The sequence below is a fragment of the Cyprinodon variegatus genome, unplaced genomic scaffold (assembly GCF_000732505.1).
Source record: "Cyprinodon variegatus isolate N-32 unplaced genomic scaffold, C_variegatus-1.0 Scaffold141, whole genome shotgun sequence".
Classification (NCBI taxonomy): domain Eukaryota; kingdom Metazoa; phylum Chordata; class Actinopteri; order Cyprinodontiformes; family Cyprinodontidae; genus Cyprinodon; species Cyprinodon variegatus.
The window spans coordinates 917,311-938,866 of NW_015150594.1; the positions used below are offsets into that span (position 1 = coordinate 917,311).

The following is a 21,556-nucleotide window of genomic DNA, read 5'->3' on the forward strand; positions in this document are numbered from 1 at the left end:
ACAGAGCAGAACAAGTACCACTGGGTGCTCCAGCTGTGTGGTACTGCCAGCTGGAAAGCCTGTGCCTCTAATCACTACATGCAGTTCTATTATACACAACCACAGGATTTGGAAACGCCGGCTGTCTTTCTGAAGTTACCCATATCACCCTCGACTCGCTGCTTCAAGCATGCTTTTCTGTTTATAAACAGGTTTAATCTTTGACTGACCAAACTGCATGGTTTTAATAGAGTCCAATTTTTGTTTTTGACTTGGTAAAAAAATATTGGCCCTTCGTTTGGCAGGGTATTGATAGGCGTATGTAGTTTGGTATTGCTTCCAACATTCTTTTAGCTATATTGAAAATCACTGCGGCCGAGCTAAATTAATGACGGTTTGAAACTTAGGGCACAAAAATTGAACACCTTATTATATATTTTAAAATGAGTCACAATGATTTGATATGCAACCTTGTGTTTCTATAATTAGCCGTCAAGTTTTAATGAGCCTGTTCTTAAAGTCTGAAGCAAACCGCTGACCACCAGCTAGCATAGCTTAGCCACACTGCTAAATTACAGAGTAGCTCTTCCTTTCAAGACCAGGTTTATCCAGGGCCAAAAGTCACAAATGACAGTCCAGTGCACTTCAGCTGTAAGTTCAGTGGTACCACATTAACAACGTTACGAGAAACATAAGATTCAGATGCTAAGAAAGAAACACAAAGCATTAATAGACAAGAAAAAGTTTGGCTGTGTAGCATGACATACACAAGGTGAATTAAAAGGAAGTGTGTAATTACATTAAGATTAAAAAATACATTTAGATTTTTGGGACATAAAAACAAAACAAACGAAAATAAGGGATGAGATGTTTCAAAAAGTCTGATGAAAAATTTGTTGAGCTTCAGGAGAATTTGGGAGCTAACTTTTTTGTATCACTTCTGATGTGAGCATCCAGCACTTTTTTCCACAAGATTCCAGAGCTTGTTTTCAGAGTTAGGGAGTATAAAAACACTAAACATCCCGCTCATTGAAAGTCTAAATACCCACATAATTAATGCCTTACTAAAAGTTACAGGGTCAACTCCACTTAATGCTTTATTATACCAGATTTTCAAGTTTAACTTATTTAATTCAATTCAGTTTATTTAGCCGCAATTCACAACACGTTATCTCAAGGCACTTTACAGTTCAACCAGATCATGCAGTCAAATTGATTCAAAGTTTTCTTTATAAGGAAAACCAGCTGATCCCTCAAACCAAACATGCTTGTAGCGACAGTGGAGAGGAAAATTTTCCTTTTAACAGGAAGAAACCTCCAGCAGAACCTTAAGCAAACATTCAGCAGTTTTACTATTTTTAAGACTGGTTTGTTAGAAACTGTTGTCCTGATGTTTGACTGTGACAACAGCGTTTATGATTGAGGTTTTTTACAGGTAAACAGTGATAACATAATGGTCATAATCCAATCCCTTCTAAATGTAGGAAAGCACCGAATTTTTCATGTGCTCTTTTTTAACAGGAAGACGTTTATTTTGGATAAATTAATATAGATGTTTTTTTGCAAGCTGTGATGTCTTTAGACCAATCAAGTCTAAGTAAATGAGGATTTCTAAACTTTATTTAAGAGTAAGCACAATGACTACTGACTTTTTTCATTTTAACAGTTCTTACCTCTTGTTTACCTCTTTGTTTTTTCTTCACTATCAGATATAATGATCTGAATTAGAGAGAATTTTTTTCTGGTAACATATTGATCAAGACATATAACTCCTTTAAGAATTCTCCTATCTAATACATGTATAACTGGCCAAAGTAAACTCCATAAGACCCGCAACCTGTGGGAAAAAATGACCACAGCCTGTTGCTAATGCTTTAATATGTGTGCATGAGCATTGCCAGTGTGCGGTGTATTGCTGATGAAGAAAAAAAAAGATTATGCCAATATTGAGGTTAAAGTTTTAATCAAACCAGTAAGTTACAGTTTGGGTAGAATGCATTTTTTGTATCCTTTTGTCTTTTATAGTTTATGATGCTTTTACAAGCTCATTTCCAGTCCAGTTTATGCACATTGGTCACATTTAAAGTATTAAAGCTTGGCATCTAAAACCACATTGCCTGACACCAATTAAGCACCACTTGTCATTAAAGCCCTCAATTGACAAAGAGCTGACCATGAGATGATGTTTATGAATGAAAGATGGATGTTTCCCTCTGCACTTCCTGTGTGTGGTTTTGGCCTGAGTTTTGAGCCATGCCCATGTTTCCAAGAGGCCAGTCAAGGGTAAGAGAGTTCCCTTCACCTTGAGGCGGTGGAGCTCCACTGCCATGTATGAATAAACAACTTTGGTGGCATTCAGATGTTGTCTGTTTGCCTCTGCCTTGCTTTGGTTTGTTCACTGGCGACATGTGTGTGTTTGTATGTGTGTGAGCGAGAAGTGCAAGGCCCAGTAAGGTGCCTGTTTAAAGGGTGGATACAAGACAGAGTTTTTATTGTACTGCTGCTGACCAAATATTCATGCAATAGTCAATCTTGCCTTAACAGAGCAGTGGTAACATTTAGCACCTTGCATCTTTTCAGCTGCTCTTCTTAATTTCCACAACAGAAACAGCAGAATTGCTATACTGTATCTGGCACTCCAGCGTTAATATAAGGAAACCAAATTTATGAAGAAAATTAGGTTCCTAATGACCCATAATGGGTTTAAATTTTTTTATTGCTTCTCTTTAGAGCTCTTGGTTTGGATTCCATTGCTGGTGAAGGAGATGACATGAAATATGAAGGGGTTTTTAAGAGGAGAAAAAAAAAATCATAGGAGGTAATGTGGTTCCCTGTTTGTAAGGAGAATAAGGTTTAATATGTACCCTTATCCTCATTGTTATTATGTTGGTTCAAATGTTTTTTTGTTTTTTTGTTATCAGGTTTTAATTGTTAAAACCATAGTCACTAGCCTGCAAACTAAAGAATTATCTGGATAACATACATGTAACGTAAGAGTTGGTCAAATCAGTTAATTTTGTTTCCATAATGGCTCTTCACAACTGATATTCAATTAAGTAGTTCCAGCTGGTAAAATGTTATCTTTTTAAGGAAACCTAACCGGTTGCATCTTGTTATTGATTTTACAGCAATCCCTCATCCTGTGTATGATTAAGCATAATTTGCAAAACTCTGCAGGGATCCTGGACATGGTGCTTTACTGCTGTTATAGGTGTGGAGAACAATCTGTTGTTATTAGCTCAATTTCAACTCTTTGTTTAATTTCTGGCCAAAATGATCCTTTATTGTGTCAAACACCTGTTTGCGGATTGTGATCATCAGCTTAATTACTCAACATTCTTTTTGACCTTGGCTTAAAAAACAAATCCATGCTTTTGTGAAGAAAGCCTTTTTTTAATTATGCAAAGCTTCAGGTGTTCAAGTTAGCTTCTTTAGTTTAAGAGATGTCCACCATGTGTTCAACACATGGCACAGTCACTTTAGTTGGCACCTGATGAGAATAAGGGAAAAAAAGACCTTGTTTGCCTTTTGGTTTGTGCTTCTCTGTTTGTGTGTATTGAGGTTCAGGGGGCACTTGAATGATGTCATGGTTTTCAAGGTGGTCTGCTGCAGACGCACATCCTGTGGCTTCTGGGACTTGGTTCTCTGCTTTGCTCACATTTTTACAGCTCATCCACTTGTTTTAGTTTAGTTTTTTCATATGCACTGTTTTAAGAACCATATAGATAAACTGGAGACAGAGGATTGGGAGAAAAATGTGTTATGTTATTCAGGTGAAAAAAAAATGAAAATTTAGGTGATTTTAATGGACCCTTAATAAATGATTAAAAGCCCAATCTTGTTTACAAAAGCGTAACCATCCCCATTAAATCCAGAACATGGTATACCCCTATTTAGACAGCACTGAAGTGCCTGGGAGTTCTTTTATTTACTTGACAAGTATTTGCAATAGTAACTGTACAGTATTAGAAAGCAGAAACCCCATTCTTTCACTTTTAAAACTGAATATATATGTCAAGTTATGCCTGCGGTCTGCAGAGATTCTACATGGAACCTACATAAGCATTAAATCTGACTTGGTTTCAAACCTCACATATGTTAGTGGAGTATTGTCTTTGTTGGTAGATAAATCAGGGTTATATTGCATCAGCTAAAAGGGATTAAAAATTAAAACACAAAAGAGCACCTTTTAGTCTTAATTGCTAAAACAAAATCTGATGCAAGAACAGATAAGAATAAGTGTAAAGGCTTGTTCACATTTTGAAGCTCTTGAAGTGCATAGAGCAAAATATGTGCAGATGCATCTTGTCATAAACAGGATAGATGGACCCAGTATTCAAGCTGAGAAAGTCAGGAAATTTCAAAACATTTATGAAAATAAAAACATTAACAGACAGAACAGAAGCACGGAGCTGATGAGGATCTGCGGAGCGACAGCGACTGCTGGGGGGGGGGGGTAACACGGGTAAGTGACCACGATCATCTGAACAGAAGATGATTATCAGACTGAGTCACTTACCTGGTTTAACAGTTCAGTCCATCCTCTTAATGATAAGCAGGATCAGCAGATGCACTGCCAACGAGAAGCGGCCCTGAGCAGTCCAGAGCATCCCTGATACAGCGACCCCAGTGAGCATGAGCATCGCCAAAACTTCATGTTTGCAACCTACATGTACCAGCGAGATGCATATAGTTTATCTTACTAGTTTTTCCAAATATGTATGTTTACTTGTTTTCCTTTAAGAAAATGTACATGGATCAAGAGAGGGACTATGTTCTGATCTAGCAGTGATTTAACTTGGCACTGATCAGCACTTTAGACCAACATGGAGCCTCACAGCACTTTGTGTCAAATAAGTATTTATGTAATAGATAATACAGACATGAAGGTCAGGACTGTACCACTATCCAATATGCATTTACTGAGAGGTTGTGGGGTTTTCGGACACTGCTGTAGGAGCTAAGCCTTACTTCCCCCTGTCAAGTCAAAATTTACTTTTGCTTGTCTGAATGGACTAAACCTCAAACCCAGATTGTGACAGGGGCAATTGCAGTTTTTGTAGCCTTGAGAACACAGGGAGACATTCCACACAGTGCTGTTTTGTACAAAAACATTATAAATGTAGAGAAGCAAGGGTTTGAAAGTATTTAAACCTTCCACAGTTGCAATTACGAAAATAAACTGCCACAGTATGATTCTAACGATGATATATTACCTAAATTAAAGTGAGACAGTTACCTAATTAAAATATCTGACAAACCATTGTGAATTTGTGGGAAACACACTTGCATTTCAACTTTTGGCAGTTTCATGGTGGCTTCTAGGCCATTTCCTTCTCAGCAATTACTGTAAACGTTTTATTTTTGCGTCACTGCAGGATTGATCTTTTTGTGGTTGGATTTATTTGTCAGATCTCCTTGTGTAAGATGAAACACTGGAAACCCAGCTAAATATGGGGTTTTCTTTTTATTTGAATTTAAAAATCAATACAAATGCAAAGAGTTAAGAACACAAAGATGTTTCCAAGAGTTCTCAACTAAGTCTTTGACTTTGATTGAGCTCTATGACTTTGATTCATCTTTAGGAAGTGGGTGCCTTATGCATGAAATGTAGGTAAACAACTTAGTCTTCGATCTTGTATGGATGTCAAATGTCTGAGCCATAGTGGTCTACAACTTTAAAATGGCTCAGCTTGTGTTTAGCTATTTTATCCTTTGGATGAACTTGTTTTTTTTCTGACGGTGTTGTTGAACTTGGAGTCCACTGGGATGTTGTGCTTGGAAAAGCTCCTTAGTTTGTCTGAAACTCCCTCCAAGTTAGATTCTTTAACTAGCGGAGGAAAATGAAACTCAGTACCTCTAAAGAATGGAAAAATACTGCGTGCCTTCTGTTTGAATGTAGATATTTTCAATGGGTGGATAAGGAGGTTGATTGTGCTAAAGAATTGCATACAGAATCTAAGCTCAGCTTCCATTATTAATAACCTCAACATGTGTTTTTTGTTTTAAGGGTATCCTTTTGGGTCCCCAGCAGGCATTGGTTATTTTCCCCTTTCACAGATTTTTCTTTTTTTGTCTACACAGTTTTTTCGGTAGCTGCCTGTCATAAGGTGCTTTCAACTGGTCATGATTTAAATCATATAAATGTTTAGGATGTAAATTGAGAACAGCTGACTTAATTCTAAAACATTCACTCATTCATAGCAGAATTTGGCTGTAAAAAATGTCATGATTTTATCTAGGGCTCGGACCCACATGCAGTGAAACCAAACAGAGAGACACGGATGAAAAGTTTGACAGATTTGATTTGATGATCTTGAAGGAGAGGATCTGATTTTTGACTCATGTTTCCAGAGAAGTGAAGGAACCTTGACTCCAATCTGTGTGTTGGTTTTCTAGTGTATGTCTGATTCGGAGGAGGGCGGAACAGGGTTTACCCAGAACTCAGACGGTGTAGGTGAACAGAGACGCTGATTGCCACTCAGATTTCCTGCAGTACTTGAACGGGTCTTGGTGAAGATGATTCCCTTGCTCAGAGAGTAATTTCAACGTCCTCAAAAAAGAAAACGGAACCAAAACCCCCGGTTGAAACCCCGGGGCAAGTTAAAACCAAGTGAACCCCCACGGGAAAAGAAGGCCCAAAAAGGCCAAGTTGCAAGAAGAACTCCCGCCAAAGAGCAAAAAAAAAAAAACAAAGTTAAAACTCAGGGAGACAAGAACTCAGTCTTACTCAGAGAAAACTCAGCTTGGCTAGAGTACCAAAAACTGGCAAACACCCTGGCGTCGAGGTACTGGCAATCAGCAGCTTAAGAGCACTCCGTTAATGAGGTAACCGTCAGCAGGTGTGTGAGGAGGCGAACCGGAACCAGGCGCCTGCTGTTGGTGGAAGGGAGACAAACAAAAACAAAACACACAGACAGGAGCCCTGACAAAAAATATCTATTATGATTTCTGTTAAGGTCTGTCCTTCAGAAAATTAAAGATTTTTTGTTTTGTTAAGAAAAAAACAAACATTTAATATTACTGGACTTTATGTGTAACAAACCAAACGGGCTGAAATCACACCTCACTGCAGTAGAACAACAGCGCAGAGACTAGAACAGGGTTTCCTAATGAAAGACAAACACTGTAGCATATTTCAGCTGGAACTCATTCTATGGAACTTTCTCTTTCTTTTAAGTTTGGAAAAATTTTATGACACAATCTCAGTTTTGGCAAGGCTATCAGAATATTTTTTACTACTACAACCTCATTCTGCCATAGGTACTTTGCTTTATATCGTCATGCTATTTAGTTTTGTGTCCAGTTCCCCCCATATTTAAATAACCTGATAAAAATAAATTGCTCTCAGTCTTTTTTCCTGACCTACTCTTTCTGTTCTTTTTTCTTCTTTTGCTCACTTTTTTCTGTTCCTCAGTTCAGTGTGAGACTTAGCACCATACAGACTCCCTTTATGCTGCGTTTGTTCTGCAGGACCGAGCTGCAGTGTCATCCCATGCTTTTTGGGTTGCAGAATCTTACTATGTGCACGACTTCTGCAGAAAAATAATGATATTAAAAAGGGAAAAGCTCTGAGTTTGAATGTTGCAAACAGCTTGGTAAATGGGCATAGTTTGCTGCAATCAAAGTGCTTTTAGGGCCTTAAACAGCAAGCTAAGAAAGCTATGCATCTCCTGCCATCAAACAGGAAAACAAGGAGTTTTCTCACAGCTGTCTGAGGCTCTTGGCCAACACTTCCTTTCAGCAGTCTGTAAAATTCCATAAACCAAAGAGCCATTTTTTTTAAATCTTTTATCATTACAGCTGTTAATCATCATTGATCTTAACTTGCATGAAATGGCTTTCATATTAGGTTGCTCCATCTGCACGGAAGAAAATCATTTCTTAAATGTTTTCTCATATCACCAACTGCATAAATTGCTTCATTTATGTATCGTTTCATGGATCTACTGTTTCTGGTAAAATCATTATCTTTCAATCAATCAAACTTCCTGATGTGGCAGTTCATCTTCTCCTGACCTCTGTAGAGGAATCAAACTGTGATTAGATAACAATTTGTTTCCCCTTACTTTCTATCTCTGTCCAACTTCCTTCCTTTACATTTCCTCAGCATGCTGCACCACAGCCGCCTTCCCAGATATGTTTTTTTTTTTTTTTGTCACAGGAAAAGGCTGTGAGCTGTTAAGTTTTACTAATCACATATATTAGTCTCTGATCTCTTTTTGGTTATTGTGCTGGAACTTTCCACTTTGAGAGCATTCTCTACAAATTCAGTCTCCCAGTTTACAGTGGAGTATTTGTCTGTTGATGTTACCTTGCAAACATAAAGACTTAATTATCTTTAGAACCATACAAGGAAGGAGAAGATTTGCAGTTTTGAAATTTTTTTAATGTGAATAAACTGATTTGCATTTCTGAGTAAAAGTTGTGTCTGTTTACAGTCTCCTCTCTATCTAAATCTTGCTTTTATAAAATTCATACATACACTCAAGTTTATGTAACCAGGGCAAGTAACAGACTAAACCGTTTGAAGGATTGGTAAACATGATTGTAAGAAAAAAAAACCTCTCAAAATTTTAGTCAATCAGCATTTCTTAAAGCTACCAATAAAGCTAATAAGAATAATAGCCAAATGTGAAAAATATTTTTACACCCTTTCAGCTTTAGTTCTTTTCAATGTTTTAGGCATTCCTATGGACCTTTTTGTCATACAATGGTAACCAAAATTCATTCTAAAAAGTATAATTTTTTTAAATTTTAGGTCTTACAATCCGTGTAAAAAGTGTCATTCCTTATTAAATCATTGATTAACTGTCTTAAATCCCTTGACATAAATAATGTAACTAATGTCTATTAAAATAGAATTCAGCAAACATAAGTGAGGATAATCAGTCTTCAAATGAGTTTAAAAGAAAGATGATTTTGCAATGATGTGAACCATATTTTTTTTCAATACTGTAGAGAAATTGTAACTAAGGGGGGACAAAATCTGATATTCACTTAATGAGGCAATTTTTCATTACTTGTTTAAAATTTATTTGAAAACTTACATTTGTACATACCCCCAGTTTGCTCAGTTGCAAAGTCAAACCTGGGATCCTTTAGCTGATTCCAGGGTCCTCTGTGGCTGCATGCATGTTCAAGCATAAAACCTAAAACAAACATAAAGCTTAGGGCTAGAATACAAGGACACATAAGGTAACTAAGTGAGAAATTGACATGCAGCAGCAGGGGTTTCTCACAAACTTTAAAGGTAATTGCCAAGAAACTGCAACTTTTATGGCTTCCTAATTATTTCTATGAAATGCCTCAGTCATTATTTTGCTGTATTGCCACCAAATGGTAAAAGGCTGGATTTGGATGCTGGCTGTTTCATCTTTTCAGCTGAGAAAAAAAGGCTATTTTTTTTACAGCTTATAATAGATGTCAGTACATGCGGGGGATTTGGCAAGTATCCATGTCTTACAGTCAACATACAACTTTTAGGTCAGCTTCTGGCTCTACATAGACCATTGGGTAAGCAATTGTACAAGATAAACGCTGTGAAATGAAGCAAACATTTCAAAAATCTTTATACACCAAAAAATAAGCTTTTGAAAAAATATATATAAAAGAAACTAACTAAGCTTTATCCAAGCTCAGGGGGACTAAGGTACCATTACAGGAGGATGATTACACAAGAGTTACTTCTTCTTTTACTTTTGTTTGACTTCAAACAGAGCCTTCTTTCACTATGACTGCGGTGCTTATTTTAAATGTAATTTTTATGGTTATAACACTACCGCAATAAAATACCTTTATTAACACAATAGTTTGTTGTTAGGGATATGTCAGGTTCTACAGTAGCCATGATTTTTTTTTATCTTGGTCTATTCCTTTCTTGATCATAAGATATTCCTCTGTAATTATCAGTTAAGTCTTCAAAAGCAGGAAAACTCAAATTTGATTCTAAAGTAGAAACATTTTGTTGACAGAAAGTATCAGCAATAAAATGCTTTTTTGCCTAAATTTTATATTGTACATAAGTATGTCATTTATTATCACCCACCAATTGAAAGTCTCAATCTTTATCTTTGTCCGTAAGGTTCGGGTTCGCAATTGCAGAGGCAGACATCTTTGCACTATGTCGGCACAGAGCTGACAAACTAGTGACCGTAGAGATCACCATTACAATGTGACTGTGGCATGTAAGGCCTATACAATCCTACATACTAATAAAATAATATTTTTTCAAATTATTAATGTAAGCAAACCTCAGCATTACTTCACAAGATAGGTGATGCAGATGTTGCAGAAGCCATTTCGTAGTATGACAGCCATGTTGTTGGAGGGGGAGAGGTTTATGTTCATGAGGTTCAGTCAGATATTAGGTGGTTAAAAATTACCATAGAGCTTTAAGCATATTGCCACATAAAGGCTTAGAAGGAGAAAGCTAGTGTCATATTTTTGTTAAATAAATGTGACCAAAACAGAGGCCTCTGTGATTTGAAAACTTTTTTAAATTGGAATCATAATGCAAATCAATTAATTTCCCTGTCCTACTCAGAACTTTACTGTCAAATCTATTAAATTGTAAGAGTTTGGACATAAGTTTGTACATCTTGCTTTGTATATGCAATGAGCCATTACTTGTTATTAAACTTTCCAAGCTTCACTTGTCTATACACTTCCTTTGTCACCAAATGTTCTAAAGGAAAAAAGATCATCACAACATGGTACTAAAACCCACTAGAAAAGGATTATCTATCAAGTATCAAAGGTTATGTCAGCTAGGGCTGCACAATAACAGGAAAACATTCAATTTGTGATATAATTTAATTTTGGCCTCATAAAATGTCTGAAGATAATTTAAAAAACTAAGTTTTGGTATCTTTCTTTTTTGGGTGCATTGCTATCATAGACCCTAGATAATGAGTAATTTTTAGTTTTTCTTTTCTAATTATCAGGAAATGACGGTTTTCCTATTATGGTGCAACTGCCTCTGTTGCCTGCACTTTCGGTACTGAAACAGTTCTACCGTGGTTTATTTTACTTTACCACCTTACTACCTGTTACCTTCTTAAGCATAATTTGTGTCATAATAAAAGTGGCTGTTATCCATGCATAGAGAGATTATTAGCTAATAAATAGTCCTGGGAGTTCTTTGTGATACGCATTTCTCAGACTTAATGTAAAATAATATGCATTTAGCCTGCAGTGGTGTAAAAGTTAAAAAAGAAAACACACTAAATAGATAATGCTGTGTGTGACATGTAAATTCCACACAAATATAACAAAGACAATCCAATATTTTTTGTAATACACAATATTAATAGCAGCAGTAATTAGCAGTGCGAAACAGGCTAGGCTATTACTCATCTGCTTTGTAATTTAATTTTTGCAGCTGAAGAGTACCTAAAGAAAAATAATTGATATTATCATAGTTGTAAGCCTCTAAAAATGTATGTCAAAAATGTGCTAATTTTCCATAGAAATAACTGGATTGTTGGCAAAAATACAAAAATAAAATCGTATACCTTGTTTACTGTATATTTAGATGTTTTGCAATATGACCTACAACTTATCCTAAATTTTTACAAAATCTTGAAGACAGATTTAAAAGGTCCCCTCCATTTGACTTCTTTTGTAGGGTTGAGTTGGAAAAGTCATTGGTCAGGCAAAAGGGCTACCAGCAGGCTCATTATCCATAAGGACAGGGTAGAAAGGCATCTGGTGTCGTGTCCACATGACCAAAAGGCAAGACAAGGTACGTAAAAATTGCAAAAGCACTCTGGTGCTTATTGGAAGGAAGTGACTTGTTAAAAATAAGCTGACTGGGCTTTCAGTTTACCAGAAATCAAGTCATATTATCTGATTTGTACAGTATTGCTTTTCTATTTCTGCTCTGACACTATTTAAGGAATTATTTCTAGTTGAATCTTATTATCAATACTTGAAACTTTTATTTACCTTTTTTATGGAAAAAAATCTTTCCTGGTTTATATTGAATAGTAGCCTCACTTAATTTCATTCGTCATGCCTCTACATTCAATCTCATAAAATGCTTATTTACCTCAATATACCAGATGAATGCTAAGTTAACATAGATCTCTGTACTTGGTGTAAAATCTAGAAAGAAAAGTTTAGATCGACACTTTAAGAAAACATAGTTATAACAATTTTTAAACAGTGAGTTATGTTTCTCAGGCGCTTTGGGGAACTCCCATAAGACAAGCAAAGTGCAAATATCATAGTTACATAAATCCACCATCTTATCTCATGTTAAAAGCAAACCATCATATGCCCAGCTAATGAGGTAATTTAATGTGTGACAAGTTGTGCAGTCATCCCTAACCTCAAACATCTTTTTTATTCAATCAGCTCTAATAGATTATGTTCCTGTCGATCCCCTGCTGTTCACCATTTAGAGTTTTACTGGCCAGTTAGAGGCACCGCGATGCACATCAGTATCTGCCCCATTTATCAGACTAATATTGACAAATAAATTGGTAGAAACTTAAAAATGTGTTTTCCTCCATTTCCCACATTTAAACCAGTAGGTGTTTGGAACCACCTTAGAGATATTCTTAACAATTCAGATCAACCAGGACTATATCAGTACTGTTACACACAACAACCAAGTATTATCTTTTCAGCTGATGGAAAGTTGAAACCGTATTAGAATAGATTATTCTTTACCGCATTATAACAGTAAAACAATATCTTTAAAAAATGTCTCCAGTCCACAGATCACAATTAAAAGAATACAAAAATAAAACACACCAACATAAAAGCAGCAAGGATAAAACAAAAAAACAACAACAACCATTCCTCACACATAAAGTACACTCTGATGCTGCATTCATGCTTTGTTTATTTTTGTTATATAATTGAACTTGGCTCTGTTCCCTAATAATGTTTCTTTACATTTTTGATTAACCGGAAGCACTCTGTGACACATGAACGTTTGCGGTCACACTCTAAGGAATAATTGCTTAATCAGTTGGTAGAACCTATAAGATGTTTTTTTTTTTTTATCACTACCTAATGGTTTTGTTTTAATATGACAATAGAAACATTGTTTACAGCTCAGTGATAAAAAAGTTATCAGACCATCCTTGTTCTGCTTCGACGTTGTGTTTTAAAGGTATATTAGAAGTATGAAGTATGCTATGTCCAAAAAAGAAAAAACAAGGGTGATCTCCTCTTTTTTTTCTGACTATAGGCAAAAAGTCACCAACATATCCTTCCAATTTACTGCAATAAGCTAATTTGATTCTATTACGTCCATAGCCACATCTGGGGGAGCTCAATTCAGACAGAAACACCTCAGTCCCATGTTGATTCAAGTTTAAAATAAAGGCCAGAATTAATAAAAAGATGTGAACAGACTGACTTTCATGGCATCCACTTTAAACAGTCTGGTTTATTTCCTGATAAAGATGTGTTGTTGTTCAGGCTTAACAGGCGTTTTAATTGGCTTATCAGGCTAGACTAATACTGATTTCAGAGACATTAGTCATAATTATAATTCTGTATAATTTCACACTTAACAATGTCAAATCAGCTGTTAGAAAGGTCAAAAGAAATCCTTCAATTGTCCACATTTACATCATTATACATTTACCACCTTGGAGACACGTGTAATAGTTTAACCTTGACATTTATTTTTGTATCTCATAGATTATTCACAGCAAATTATTATTATATCCTGAGGGGAATAAGAAATAGTAAAAAAAAATATTGAGCTATTTAATATATGTGTGATTCTTTCTTAAATGTTTTAATTCACAAGAACATTTGGTGCTTTCCTTAAATCTCAAAGGCACTGAGGCATTTTGAAACTTTTCTCCTGTCTATTTCTGACCTGTCTAGTGGCTTTGCAACCAGCTAAGTCAACACTTCCTTTGCTGGGTCATCAGTTTTGCAGCACATACTTGTCATACAGTTTGTATGGTGGAAACTACCGGTGTCCACTAATGACATATCAAGCCCCACACATGTGGTTGTATGTGAGTCTAAGTCCTTGCTACTACATCTTAGAAACCAAAATTTAGGGTTGAGCATCAGGTCCCCAAATTAGTCTTCCTATCAGGTTTAAGGGCAGAGGCACCTGCAATAACATATCAATGGAACAGCCTTTATTTGTGCTGCAGAGATATTTGAACATTGTTTGTTCTTCACTGACTGGAGGGTGATGTAGAGCAAGGCATAGTGGGGTGTTGCCCCTGACTCAACCATGCTCCCTTCTGTAATTAAAGCAATGGGCTGAGCTATGTGTCTTAATGGTGGGCCACTCCCACACACCAAATCAAAGGACGCTGTGACCACACACACATATTGCATAAACACACACACACACATAAAGCAAAATGTGTTGTGTATGTAACCCATGCACAGTGACTGTGTTTGTGTATGCTGTCTGTTGTGGTAAAAATGTTTAGTGAGGACTGTAACCATAGACATGTGTCTGAGTCTGAATGGGACTGATTTATACAGATGCACTGGGCAGGAACGGTGGGCCTCTTGGCTCTAGTGCAAATTGGCACTTGATCTTTTTGTACATTCGGAAATAAAAGTAATAAAGCTTCAGATACCTGAAGTATATCCACCATCCATCACAACTTCATCTTTTTTTTGTGGTGTTCAAAATTATGGCAGTGTGTGGTTATAGATGAGAGAGTTTAGTCTTCAAGACGAACCTGTAATCTGGTTTCATACTGTATGCTTGTTGAACATTTCATGATAGCATGTCTGTAAGTTTCCATCCTCACCTTGACTTATGTCCTGTAAAGAGAGCTAAGGTTTGTCAACTTCAAACCGTTTGCCAATTCTTTTGGACATTCTCTCGAGAGACATTTCTGTGTGGTTTTCCGCTCCCACCTCGGACTATTCTTGGATGTGTGCTTTCCTAAACCATACTTAGGCTGTTTTACAAAGCAAATGAAATGGTCTATGCTTTAAATACATGTTTATGAAATTCCCAAACTTGCTGTTGCATTCCCTTCAAAGAGACAGAGCAGAAGGAAAATTCCAGAACCTAAGGGTTGGGACAAAGTCAGTGTGATATATTTATCAAAAATGATTCAGCAAAAGATTGGCTATATATTTGCCATGTTTATACACTATAATCTAAAAAAAAAAACAAAAAAAAAAAAACAAGCAATAACAGAGGTGATAGGAGCGTTTGCCATAGCTGCTATAGAAGTTTTGCAATGATCTAGCCTTGCATGTTAGAAAGGCTTATTCTCTTTCTGAGTTCAATAATCTACTTAAAACAAACTTTAATTAAATTTACCTTTGCTATCCTAAAAAGATTATCTGTTTTGAACTTTGTTTAATTTTCTTTTCTTAAATTGTGTAATTCAATTGCATATGGCACTTTGCAGACCTTGATTTATATAAAAGTACTTTTTAAGTACTTGGGGGGGGGGTATAAATAAATGAATTGCAATGAATAATATTTGTTTCTTTATTTAAAACCTTTCTTGACTGCTCTGACGAGCAACATTTATTGTAAATCTTTTAATACGATCACCTATTATTACCACAATTTTTGTTTTGTTTTTAATCTTTTATAGTTTTATGGCGAAGTACTTAGTGCTTCAGATAACAAGCGATTCTTTGAAACCCATGGATCTTGTGACCCAGTAATCCAATTTAATTTTTAGCTACATACCAATGCATGGTCACTCTCGAGTTAGGTTCTGTGTCAATCACCTAATGACACACACACACACCCACACCTCCACACACACGCACTGAGAGTCACACACAAAATAGAAACCAAAAGAAAAACCTGTTCACATTTTATGACATCTTTTTTTAACAAGTGTGTTACCTTTCTTAAATAAGGAAGGAAGATTAAATATTCTTAGAACAGCATATTGATGCTAGGAATCACCATACCTAGGCCTCTACCCTACATTGCCACTTAGCTGAATTGGCACATGACCTTGACATCCTTCCCTGCAAGGGGTGGGCCTCCTAGAGGATACTTTCATTTTGATGCTCTCTTCAAACCAAATTTCAACCAGAAGATACTTACCCATGACCCCTTTTGTTGTGTTGTTAAACGTAGCATAAACAAATTTAGAAGGTGGTGATCTGGCCAAACTACAACAAAGATTATTCAAGGCCAAAAACAGCAGAAACAAAAGCAACTTTGTCTATAAAGACTAGTTGATGAGATCAAAATATTAAGTTATATTTTTGTTGTATCAGATGGATACACTGCTAATAGTCCTGGGTGCATGTCTTTTCATTAAGGTATAAGTGATGCATAAACAACCACACCTTTATGTACTGCTGAACTGTGATCTTAAGATAATGGCACTTCATAATAAAGTTGAAAAGTCTTGTTACCTCTATCTTTCTAACTCCCAGTGATGTAGGACAATGAGGTCAGAGAGTACAGTGCACTGTACAGCGGCCTAAGCTCCTTTTCTCACTCTGTAGGAGGTGGGGACAAAGGGCAACTGTCAGCTTTTACAAGCCTCATACCCTGGAAAAAATGACCCCCAAAAACACTAATGAGAAGCATGAAGAGTAGAAAAGTGAGAGGATCTGATTAAGGTTGTGGCCCTGGTCTGGATCTTGCAGGGGGAGGTTGCCTGTGATGGATCACAGACTTAAAAACAGAGATGTCTGCTTTTTGGCGTCCTTTCCCACGTTATGACCTGAAATGCCTCTGAGAAGACCTGCAAACACATCCTTTCCTCTGCATTCCTTAGAAAAGCTCAGTAAAGCCAGTAAAGTCAGTAAAGCTCAGAGTGAGACCACAGCGGTATACACTAAAAAACACCAGGAAAATAGCATAGTGCAGCTGTGATAGTGTTTGTAGATAAACTATGTGATGAATTAATGGGATTGTAATGGGTCAACGTTTTAGCAAATGTCTTGCAATCAGGCAAGTTGTCCTAACTTTATGATGTCTGCTATTGTTAGTAATGTTAAGTGCCATTCGATTATATCAAGTGATCTAATGGGACACATGCAGCTTAACTGTGTATCATTAATTTTCCAATTTGAAACCAACAATGAAAATAGTAGAATCAACAGTAGAATTTTAGAAAATAGTAGATTTTTTTTATATGTAAAAGGAGAACAGTTCCTTTTTTTATTCTTTTTACCATGCTAATTTAAATATTTGAACAATGATAAAGTATTCTGTTTCACAAATAGAGTTTACTCAACCTCTGTTTCGGTTACTATAGTAACAGAAATTCAGTTGTCCTCTGTCTCCATCTTCTTAAAGCCAATCATGTTGTTTTATTTCCGGATTTAGTCAGGAGAGTTTTGTTGTAGTTTTGTGTGAATAATAAAGGTTAAATCAGTCAGTAGGTCAGTTAGACAGATTAGATGTTAAAAACACAAACATAGCATGATTGGCATTAATTCACAGAGGTTTAAATAGAGAGATGGTTCTCAGACCATGTACTTCTGTCCTTTATAATCAGAAAGTTATCTTTATGAGTGCTACCATTTCACCTCAGAATCCATCACATACGTCCACAACCTCATCGTTCCTAACATTTGCAGCATTACACAGACTTCTTTATCAGATATTCTTAAGAACATAATATCGATGAGAGCACATTGATGTGTGTGATAATAGCATTATGGAAAACAACAGCACAGTCAAACAGCCACTTAGTATTTACTGTGTAATATAAGACAGGGTCAGAAGAGGAGGAACCCCATGAGAGTACGCATAGATTCTACCTGTTTGAACAAAGATTTTATACCTGATCTTCACTCTACTGAAAGGTGCAGCTACCGTAACCCCTTTTCCCCTGTGAGAGTGTACCGAAATAGTTTACATTCATCCACTACTATTCAACCAGTACACTAGTTTCCCCCCGTAATATTATAGTGATTACAACAGATCTCCATATTCCTAATAATAATTTGCATTAATTTGATCAGTTAAAAAATTTATTTCAGATATCCTCAATACACATTCAGGATATTACATATAAAACTTAATTGTCACTATACTACTAATTCTTAATATAGTTTTGTTTTGTTTTTTTACTTTTTGAAATTCAGTTTTTGCTGGAAAAATGCAATTTTGAAAATCTGTTATTACAGTTCCAACTTTCAAATAGATTTTGACTTTGAAGAATCCTGTTTTATTGATCTATAAATGTGACAAATAAATGATAAAACAGCCTGCCATAGTGGAAGTCAGATAAACCTATCCATTAACTCGCCATCTTCCTCTCCTTTGCAGATGTATAGCTGTTTCTCTGTGTTGAAAGAAATTCTCCAATTTGTTATTTCATGTACAGACAGTGACAATCTTTTATTTCTGGGAGGATCATCTAAATAAGTGGAGCTACTAATTGTCAATCATGCTGGTGATATGTTTACATAAAGCCGTCCTACCTGCTCGCCCTGTTAGCCACTTTTTTATGAGCTATGGTTTCAGAAAGTAATTTCTTTGAAAATGGCAGAGGATCGTAAGAGAAAAAGAGTCTACGAAGTATATGAGAAGAAAAGAAACGCCTAAGAAGAGGCAGATATATCATAAAATGCTTTCTGCGGAGAGCTCTCCTTGCAAAGCATTCTGGGATTTTTTTGTCACATGGACTAATAACAAAGATGGTGCAGGCACCGTGCGGAGGTGTAGGAGTTACATGAACAACGGAACAAAAAACAGTGATCATCTGTCCGGGCCGTCACTTAACTGAGTTTGCTTTAAAGTCTACTATATAGTCCCTGCTGTATGTGGACACAGTAAGCTTGTATGAGCTGTGAGAACAGCAACTTTTAAACAGAGTTTGCACAAGGAGAGATGGGCTCATGCATGCTCTTGCACGCAAATTTTTTTTTTTTAAAGCGGAGAGGGCAGATCTTTTAAAAAATCCTCCACAATAGCTTTAATATCTCTAATTCGATGGGTTGGAATATATTGCTTGAATCTGTTGCTTATCATACTAGTTACGAATGGACCTACTCAGAGTTGATTAAACAGTTTTGACCATTCGTGTTATCCATTCTTTTTATGTTCCCAATAAACTTCTAAAAAGTTTATTGTACATTATTTTTGTACGACTCAAAACATGCAGCTTCAAACTTTAATGAACACAGATCTTGATTTTACTGCCACAAGGTTTTTTTTAGACACTGGTTTATTACCCATGTGTTATTGCTTATTGCTCAGATTTGTAACACTAGTTTTGAATGTATAGGATCCTCTATGTACTGTAGTTGTCATCACAGCAGTCTAAAAGCCTCTTTTTTAAGTGTTGTTTTTTTCTTCTGTGTGTAGATTTTAAAATAATCTAACATGGATGCTTATATTTGTTTTGTGCAGGAGAATCAACATACCTCAATGACCACGGACCCCCTACTCAGAGAGTGAGTCATTATCTAGTTTGTGCACTTTTTATCTTTTCTTCCCAAATCTTCTGATTTGTGATTCTGCTGTTGAATATAGTAAAGTCAAGGAGGTTTTCCTTAAGGAGTTGCATACACCTCTGCGAATACCAGTGGGACTCTCCTTTGATTCCACAGCTACAGTAATGCTTTGAAAGCACTCGCACAAACACTGAAGTAAAACTGACACAGGAGCCTTGTATGCAACCAGCTGCATGTCTGCAAGTCTATCTTTCCTCTGAAACCCCTTTTTCTTTCTCTGCCAACTGCCCTCTACCTCCATTTGACCCTTGTTTACTGACAGCATCTTTAATGACTCACTTCCTTTTATGCTCACTTTATTCAGTGTAATTAGTTTCTTTAATTAATTTAATCCCTTCTTAGGTTAGTTTTTTATAAAAAAATTTCAGTATTAAAAAGAAATAGTCACCGACAGCAACTTTAAAAACCCTAATTTGCGCTTTTAACCTCTAACATTTAATTGTCACTAGCTCCATATTTGAACAATAATTTGTAATGATTTAGAAAGCATCAAATATAAATTTGTACATAATGGCTAACTTAAAGGTACAGTGGAAGATATTCGTGAATTTTTGAGAAGACCCTCCCCCTCCACTTTAAAAAAAAAATGCATATGCACAACCCTGTACCCACTCACGAGAGGGAATGCCTATTAAACGCATGCAAGAGCATGAACGAGCCCATTTCTCCTTGTGCACGCTCTGTTTAAAAGTTGCTGTTTGCATCGCTCATACAAGCTTACTTTACAAAAGGTTTGCAATTTTTCTACTATGTCAGACTCACCACCGGTAAGTAAAAATGGGGACGATCACGTAGGACGGCCTTAGATAAACATATCACCAGAATTTTATTTTGATGATCCACCCGGAAAAAGAACATTCTCCACTATCTTTAAGCATTTTTTTCTAAAAATGTATCCTTTGTGTACATTTAGTTGAGCCTACAGCTTTGCTGTTATAGCTCAACAGGCATTATCACTATACATAAAGCCTCCATATGTACTGGCTTAGTTGCAAAATAATTCTGTGGCATTAACTTATTGAGTCCTTCTTCTCATCTCGAACTAGTAAGACATTAATGATGCTATGTTAGTGGTGCATGGTACATTAGCCATATCTCTCATTATCTTTATGCTACCATGCCCTCCTGCAGTTGAAACTGATCAGGACTGTCAGCAAAGGCCCCATGTCCAAAAAACAACTGCGATCAGAAGGTTGTGGTTCTGCTTAATGTGGGTAAAGATCCAAAATGGAGATGAAAGTTGAACGTAAATGAGAGCATATGGTAAAACCACACAACCCAGAATAGAGCGATAGTACTTTTTTGTACAGCAGTCTTACATGAATACCCAACCCACGACATTATGCATGTTTTAAAGCACGTATTTTCATTTTGTTATCCTCCAAAAAAGGTGTTGATGTTAAGTGTTAAAACAAATGTTCCTGATGAGATTTTACTCTTTTATTTTGATGTTTTCACAATCATTTAAATCAAATACTCATAAATTACCTGCAGATTTTAAGACATAATCGGCACCAAAGCTGCATAAAATTTGCCTTGCTTGTTCTAGTCTCTGTAATAACAGGAAATTCTTTGAATTTTCACTCTTCCCACAGCTAAAACCTAAACATGCAGTTTGTCCCTCAGTTAACTGTGGAAGACACTGACCTCAGATAGGATCCAACTAAAATGTGCCAAGTGCTATTTTTTTGCTCTCATCCTGCTCACGGTTCACACAGCTGTTGGGGATTTCCACAACTAGCAATTATTTAGCCATGTTTCTTTGACAAAATAGTGTTAAGTCTGTCTCAAAAGTACCCTGATTCACTTGGTGCTTTGGTTGTAAATTTCTCAGGAGAAGAAAGACTGTCATAAAAAAAGATGCCTGGATGGAATGCTCATCTTTGCAGAATCTCTTTAGTCAGTTTCAATGTTAAAAACAGACCAATGAAGTACAGTATTACTTTTTGATTCCCTGACTAAAGCAGAAAATGAATAACTTCATTTCAGCACTACTTAAATTTCCCAGAGGATATTATAGAAAACCTCTGCCTTAAAGTGCGAGGGAACGATATCACAGGTAGAAATGAATTCTCTAATTTTTTGTTGTCAGTGCTGAAATGAGATTTGCTCTTTTCAATGCATATGTCATGTTCCTCCAATGTCTGTCAGCGACCGGCTGTAAAACCTTTGA

At 36.3% G+C, this 21,556-nt stretch overlaps 1 protein-coding gene across 2 annotated transcripts in view; it reads left to right on the forward strand.

Annotated features, from left to right (window-relative positions):
• Positions 1-21,556, forward strand: part of ust (uronyl-2-sulfotransferase) — a 59,945-nt gene that overhangs the window by 13,828 nt on the left and 24,561 nt on the right. The window contains exons 2-3 of one of the 2 annotated variants that reach the window (XM_015376747.1): positions 11,609-11,725; positions 19,280-19,323. In XM_015376747.1, the coding sequence (XP_015232233.1) occupies positions 11,609-11,725; positions 19,280-19,323 (161 nt within the window). The remainder of the gene's footprint in view (positions 1-11,608; positions 11,726-19,279; positions 19,324-21,556) is intronic. The other variant, XM_015376748.1, reaches the window with a different exon arrangement.